At 52.0% G+C, this 7471-nt stretch overlaps 3 protein-coding genes across 3 annotated transcripts; all 3 read right to left on the reverse strand.

Moving 5' to 3' along the window:
• Window positions 1-300: 300 nt before the first annotated feature.
• POSPLADRAFT_1056011 (hypothetical protein) lies at window positions 301-985 on the reverse strand (the record flags this gene model as incomplete). Its single annotated transcript, XM_024480721.1, has 2 exons — window positions 301-338; window positions 418-985. 2 exons carry the CDS (start codon window positions 983-985, stop codon window positions 301-303), a joined length of 606 nt encoding a protein of 201 aa, XP_024339430.1.
• Window positions 986-4594: 3609 nt separating this feature from the next.
• Window positions 4595-5136, reverse strand: POSPLADRAFT_1056015 (hypothetical protein; the record flags this gene model as incomplete). The annotated part of the gene is made up of 2 exons (XM_024480722.1): window positions 4595-5042; window positions 5087-5136. 2 exons carry the CDS (start codon window positions 5134-5136, stop codon window positions 4595-4597), a joined length of 498 nt encoding a protein of 165 aa, XP_024339431.1.
• Window positions 5137-5208: 72 nt separating this feature from the next.
• Window positions 5209-6993, reverse strand: POSPLADRAFT_1141034 (hypothetical protein; the record flags this gene model as incomplete). Its single annotated transcript, XM_024485251.1, has 2 exons — window positions 5209-6654; window positions 6910-6993. 2 exons carry the CDS (start codon window positions 6991-6993, stop codon window positions 5209-5211), a joined length of 1530 nt encoding a protein of 509 aa, XP_024339432.1.
• Between the last annotated feature and the right edge of the window lie 478 nt (window positions 6994-7471).

The following is a 7471-nucleotide window of genomic DNA, read 5'->3' on the forward strand; positions in this document are numbered from 1 at the left end:
GTTCTATTCCTTGTACTACTAGCGCCCATACTGGCGCCTGTCTTAGCGCTCACCCGCAGGTTGAACATTATGTAGCTTACATAATGGGGTCCGTGCGCACTTCGTGCCTGGTATCGTACCACTACGTTTCTTTCTTCACTAACACGACCACATAGACACGATGGTCCGTGCGCAGTTGGTACTTGTATAAGTAGTTGTACCATTAGTCGGTCGAACCCTAAGTTCGACCTGGTTATTCATTCAAGTCTCTGCTCCTCTTCACTTGGGGTAGTGGTCATTCTCGACTTCCTCGCTCGATCTTCAGGACGACGCACTGTCCATAAGCCCTCGCTCGTCATCTACGAGTCAGGCATCGATATAGGAGTATAGACCATTGTATCACCCGTACCCAGTGTTGAGACGATCCGCATCGCCTACAGCTTCCCTTCGGGGTCCAACCAGGGTTGGGTTGCCAGTCAGCCGGGATGGTAGTGCTCCACGGTGTTGCTTGGAGAAAAGGGAACGGGATCGGGGGGCGCCTGAAGGCAGACATCGGTAGGGATGCGGGTAGGGGTAAGTACGCGTTGGGGATGGTGCGCAGGATGAATTTGTTGTGTTGCGCCCGGATGCTGCGTGGTAGGAGTGGTTGAAAGCAATGGGCAACTTTCAGATTGTCGAGTCGAATGAGCTCGGTGAGGACACGGTCGTCCTGTTGACGTAGGAGTTGCTTGTGATGGTCGATGGCCTTGTCAGCTGCCTTGACAGCCTCGTCGTATTCGCGGCGGGCGGAGAGATACGCCTCTAGTGCAGCGCGGTCGGTGGCATTGGTTGCCTCGGGGTTGTGGGCTTTGAGCTTGTTGAAAACGTCGGTGGGGTTACTGAGAAGGAGCGTCAGCAAGGTGCTGTCGCCGACATGGGTGTGCTTAGGGGTGTAGATCGAAATCCTCTTTCTGCCCTCGGTTGAGGGGGCGTTGAACTGGTCGAGGAACGAGAGGGTGGAGGACATGTTGATATGTGTGAAGGGGTGTAGCGATTGGGTTGAGGTGCTGTCGACTCAGCTCAAGTTCTTCCTCCTCTTGTACTCCGTTAGCACTTTGTCCGCAGTCCCTGTTAGGTTTGCTTCGGGTTCCCATGAGTCATCCGCAGTTGAGTAACCCTTCCACCTAACGCGATATTCGCGGTGCTGCATCCTCTTGTTCTCTCAGTGTCCGATGATGGCTTTGACTTTGTAGTTATCTTCGCCTTTGATAAGGTCAGGAGGTGGCCTCGTGTAGTTCGGACCATGGATCTCTGTTTCTGAATAGGGAGATAGAAGCCATTCGTGGAAAACGGGGTGGACTCGCCAGGTGCTAGGGAGGTCTAGCTTGTACGCAACTGTTCCGATCTTGTCTAGGACTTTGAACGGCCCTTCTCGCCTCAGGGCTAGTTTCCTGGATGGGTATGGCAGCTTCAAGTTCCAGGAGTCTAGCCATACCAGCTGACCTTTACGGAAGGAACCCCCCTTCCTTTTTACTCTCTTGGCCAGGATGTTCTGGGCCATCTCCATTGCCGCATGTGCTTCCTCGCGGATGTTTTGCAAGTCCTTGAGGCGATAAGCTGCTTGCGGCGTGTTTGATCCAGGGTGCGCGGTGGGTATTCCGCGAGGTTCGTATCCCATCATGAGTTTGAATGGGGATGTCTTCGTCGTGGAATGCTCACGGGAGTTGTGAGCAAATTGCGCGGTGTGAATATGGTCAGCCCACTTATCCGGGTCATTGGCAGTGAAGCAGCGGAGGTAGATCTCCAGCTCTTGGTTCACTCATTCTGTATCACCGTCGGTCTGCAGGTGGAATGCCGTACTCATGGCCGATTGAATCCCAGTCATTTTGCAAAGTTCCTGGAAGACTTTGGACACAAATTGCGGTCCTCGGTCGCTGATGATCTTGTCCGGGAGTCCAAACCACTTGTAGACCTCTTGGTACATTGCGTCTGCCATTCCAAGAGCATCAATTGTTTTGTTGCATGGGATGAAAATTACCCCCTTTGTAAGGTCGTGGTCCACTACGACCAAAATGGAATCAAAGCCGTTGGACGGTGGCAAGTCGGTGATGTAATTGCACAAGAATGTGCTGAAGGGCTTGGTGTTTGTGCGTGGTCGGATGGGGGTGATGGGTGGACGGGCTGGATGCGTGTTGACTTTCATTTGCTGGCAGATGCCACAGCCGTTAACATAGCGAGTGACAAACTGGGCCATGCTTGGCCACCAGTAGTTGTGGTGCAAGCCAAGGAGGGTTTTCTGAACACCGGGGTGTCCTGCAGAGGGGAGGTCATGATAGTGGGAGACAAGATGTTTGCGAAGAGACTCATCTGGGGGTACATAGACCTGATCCTGGTACAAGAGGAGGTCCTCATCGATGGTCCAGTCTGTTCCGGTGTGTGGGGTCCCTCCAGTGCATGCTGCAGTGAGGCCTTCCTTCATTATGGGGTCGTCTTTGAATGAAAGGATGGTGTCATGGGTGTCGATGTCGATGGCAGTGACCCATACTTCTGGTGGGAGCATGATGACGTCGGTGTTGTCATTAGAGCCATTGTCATGGTTGGGTCGGTGGGAGAGAGTGTCGCTTTGCACCATTTGGGTACCAGGAACGTGTACCAGGCGGAAGTCAAATTCGGTCAGTTTACTCGCCCAGCGTGCTTGTCGTTGGTTCATGTCTTTGGCCTGCTTCCAATATGTGAGATTCTTGTGGTCACTGAGAATTGTCACTGGGTATGGGCTGCCAATAAGGTAGTGCCTCCACTCATCTAGTGCGCGAATGACCGCATATAACTCCCTGTTGTAGATGTTGTAGTTTCTCTCGGCCGCATTGAAGCTTTGAGAGAGGTATCCGCAAGGATGCCAGTCGCCGTTGTCATCGTGTTGGCATAGTACCGCTCCCATTGCAAACTTGGAGGCATCAGTTTCAATAGCAAAGGGTCGGTCGGGATCCGGCATGCGTAGTACCGGTTCTTCCAGGAACACCTTTTTGAGAGTTTTGAAAGCCATTTGTTGATCAGATCCCCAGGTCCAGGTGATGTCCTTCCAGGTGAGAGCAACCAGTGGTTGCACTTTGTCCGAGAAGCCTTTGATAAACTGGCGGTAAAAGTTTCCAAATCCAATGAAGGCGTGTACTTGCCTGAGGTTGGACGGCACTGGCCAGTTTGCAATGCCAGCTAGTTTGACAGGGTCCATTGCGATTTCTCCTGGGCAGATGATCATGCCAAGGAATTCGACTTCGGTGACGTCAAAGGCACATTTCTCCGGTTTGAGGTAGAGATCGTGTTGTCGAAGTCGTTTGATAACACATCATGTTCGTTCCTCGTGTTCTGCCTTGTCCTGGGAAAAGATCAGGATGTCATCCATGTAGATGCAGAGCCAGCCTTCTTGAAGCATGTCTGCGAATATAGTGTTCATCATCCGCTGGAACGTGGCAGGGGAATTACACAGCCCAAAGAACATCACCGTTGGTTCGTACAACTGCGGCGGTTTGCCATCGGTTCCAGGTACGATGAACACTGCCTTCCATTTGTCCCCTTTCTTGATTCGGACGTTGTTGTATCCGGCATGGAGGTCCATCTTCGTGAACACCTTGGCGTGCTTCAACTTGTTGAGGAGGTCCAATATAAGCAGGAGCGGGTACTGATCTTTGACCGTGTTCTCGTTGAGCAGCCAGTAGTCTTGACAGGGGCATAGTGAACCGTCCTTTTTACCAACAAAGAAGAATGGACTCGCCAACGGGGATTTCGAAGGGTGAATGTACCCTTTACTCAGGTTCTCCTCAAGGAACTTGTCGAGTTCCTTTCGTTGCTGCGGGTTGAGCGGATAAACCTGTTGCTTCATGTCTGTGAAACCCTCCTTGAGGTTGATTTTGTGGTCATATTCAGTGTGGTCCGGAAGTCACGCAGCGGTGCCTTTGTCGAAGACGGGGAGGAGGTCGTGTAGGTAGGACGGTATCATCTGTGGTAGTGTTTTTTCCGTCTTGCCTTGGGCGTTCGAGGCCGCAAGTTCGGTGGATGTTGTGACTCGCCTAATGTTGTGATGGATCTTCCAGATCATGCCATTGTGGAGTCGTTTGTAGCCGGACGAAAGTTCTGGGAGTTGCTCCTTGAGCGGGACATTCCTTACTGCTAGGGATTCCTGTTTCTCGTACTTGGTGATCATCGGTGTTCCAGATAAGTAGGAAATGATGAACTCATCATCGTCAATGTCCTCTGTTTGTTCCTCGATGGACGCAATACCCGTTGATCCAAACCCATCCTCCCCGCGTTCCGTTTCGTTGATGCGGTCAGTTAGCATTATTGGTGGAGTGCTTATCCTTTCAAGGATGAGCTGAGCAACTCGGTCGCCGGCTTTGACAGTGAATGGGAGGTCAGAGTTGTTGACCAGCAGGACTGAGACCTTGCCTCGGTAATCGGAGTCGATTACTCCTGCAGCGACATCAATTTCCTTTAGTGCTAGACCGGACCGAGGTGCAATTCTTCCATAGTGTTCTTTGGGTATAGCCATGATAAGATCGGTGCCGATCAGGCCTCGTCGTTGAGCAGGGATGATAAGTTGATGCACAGCAGAGATATCATATCCTGCTGCGCCGCTAGTCTTTCATTCAGGAAGGGTTGCATATTCCGAGGTGGAGATGACAGCGAATTCATCCTCCATTGGTTCTGGGAGTGGGGTAGTTACGGCCTTCTTTAGTTCTAGCTGAGCCACTCGCCTTTGGTACAGGTCCATCTTCCAGGCCCTGGTCTCGTCTTTCGTCCAGGCCCTGGTCTCGTCTTTCGTCCAGCAGTGGTTTAGCTCAACTCGTCCGGTTTTCCAGTCTATCTTGGGGTTTTCAAGCTTGAGCCAGGTATGGCCGAAGATGATGTCTTCCTTGCCGATGCTGGTGACATAGGCTTTGACAACTCGGGGTTCTCCGCTTATCTTGTAAGATAAGAGAGCTCTTCGCGTGATGAGTGCTTCTTTGTTCAGAGTTCCATCCACGTTGAAGACGGGGATGGGTCGGGGAAGAGGTTCTGTCCGAAGTCGATGTTCTTGGATGAATCTCGGGCTGATGAAGATTCCAGTTGCGCCGCTATCGATAGAAGCGCGCACCTCAATGTCTTTTTGTCCCACAGTAATCGGAATGTGCAGAGCGCGTTCATTTTGGACTACTAAAATTACACGGGACAGTGAAACAGATACGGGCAGTGGTTGCGTCGGCTCACCCTGCCCCTTCAAAAATCCTCCATTGTAAGTTCTTCGTACAGCTCCCGCTTTTCGTCAGCGGAGAGTGTCTTGATTCTGGCTCGGAAGTCGTCCTTCCCAGATCCTCCCTGGTTCGGCCTCCCACCCCCTTGTCGTGCGGCCGCTTTCTTGCGGCAATCCTTGGCACTGTGGCCCTTGATGTGGCAGTAGAAGCACAGGTTCCCATCCCTGTGGAGCTTCCGATCAGCCTCGTTGAGAATGGCTCCTAGTTTCCATTTCCTTCCTCCTGATGTGGAGGCAAAGGTTGATGTGACGGCAGCGGCATCGATATCCATTGGTTCGCCATAGTCCCTGGTGTATGTAACAACGAGAGCCCCCTGCTTGGCTGTGTCAGCTTTTCGAACTTTGTCGTACCAGGCCTTCATGGTGTTGGGTCGATCCCTAGTGACCCTTGTTGTGAGAGCAAAATACAGCTCCTTCGGGAGTCCTTTGACGAAGTTGGCGTGGAGAGTGTGGTAGTTGTTCTTGATGCGGTTGGTGCCATTGACCTCAGTGTCCTTGAGCTGAGCCTTTGATGCTAGCTGCTCGAATCGGGTGATGTAGTTACCGAGGGAGAGTGCCATTTTCCTATCCTTTTGTCGTTCAGGCAGTTTCATCAGGATTTGATGTGCCTTGATTCGTGTTCCATGCTCAGGGAACACCTCTTCTAGGGCAGCGACGAAGTTTGCCCATGTGGAATAGACCTGGACTCCCCCTGCCGACTTCTCGTAATATGCGTCCGCCCATGTCTTCCCCAGATCCTTCCTCATCAGCGCTACAGTGAAGGCAATCTTTGCTTCATCGCTGAGTTGGGTGTTGTTGGTGGCGATGAAGTAGGAGAGGACGCATTGGATGAAGCGTCTGAGGTCCTCTGCCTTCCCGCTGAAGGGTTCAGGAGCAGGGATGTCGAGATGAAGGGGTTGGTTGGCAGTTGACTGTTGGGATTGGTATGCTACGAGGGCGACAGCGATGCGCTGATCGATGTCTTCTTGGGTGAACGATGCCATAGGGATTTCAACCGGTGCGTTGGTTGGTGCGGGTGGAGCTGGTGGTAGTTCGATGTCTGGGATCTCAATGGGGACGTACTGGACTTCAGGAAGTTCGAGTGGTTGTTCGTTGATGGGTGACTGTGCACTTTCTGCTGTTTGTATAGGTTCGACGTCGATCCATAGGATGGTGAATACATCTTCTGGGTGAGCAGGTGGGTGTCTCTGGTAGTAGCTAAGGAGTTCTTGATGGGCAACGACCTGCAGGTTTGGACCAGTTGCACGACACCAGGTGCCTCCTCGAGGGTAGATGGGAGCCCTTTTTGTGGAGGTGACAAAGCAGCGGTCCGCTTGGTTGTACTGGAGGAGTGGTGATTCTGCGAGGGCTGGTAGTCCCAAAGGAACCGGGTTGATTGCATTGTTCGACGTAATGGTGGATGAGATGTTCGACTAGGTAAAACTAGGAACATAGCTTAGAAAGTTCGACCTTTTGATACAATGGTCTATACTCCTATATTGATGCCTGACTCGTAGATGACGAGCGAGGACTTATGGACAGTACGTCGTCCCGAAGATCGAGCAAGGAAGTCGAGAATGACCACTACCCCAAGCGAAGAGGAGCAGAGACTTGAATGAATAACCAGGTCGAACTTAGGGTTCGACTGACTAATGGTACAACTATTTATACAAGTACTGGCTATGCACGGACCACTGTATCTGTGTGGTCATGTTAGGAAAGAAAGAAATGTAGTGGTACGATACCAGGCACGAAGTGCGCACGGACCCCATTATGTAAGCTACATAATGTTCAACCTGCGGGTGAGCGCTAAGACAGGCGCCAGTATGGGTGCTAGTAGTACAAGAAATAGAACGGAAAGATAAATGTTTCATTGGCTGGAAGTTGAGACCACCAAAGGCAGTGGCATTGAGGCGGCGAGGGGTGTTTGGGTTCTTTTGGTGGAAGTTGGCTATGAGGGCCGGTGCATTCGCGACATTGCGCGCCGGCTCCCATGACATATGCGAGTCATCGCAACCCTTCCACTTGACGAGGTACTGCAGTTGACGCCGGAAGATCCTCGAATCCTTGATCCGTTCAACCTCATACTCCTCATCGCCCTCAACCTCAATGGCAGGCGGCTCCTCCAGCTCCCGGCCCGGGATCTCGCTACGTGTGTACTTGCTAAGCAAGGAGACGTGGAACACCGGGTGCACAGGCACCGACTTCGGCAGGACCAGTTCGTAATCTAAGTCTCCGAGCTTTTGCTGC

The sequence above is a fragment of the Postia placenta genome (genome assembly GCF_002117355.1).
Source record: "Postia placenta MAD-698-R-SB12 unplaced genomic scaffold POSPLAscaffold_6, whole genome shotgun sequence".
NCBI classification, from domain to species: domain Eukaryota; kingdom Fungi; phylum Basidiomycota; class Agaricomycetes; order Polyporales; family Adustoporiaceae; genus Rhodonia; species Rhodonia placenta.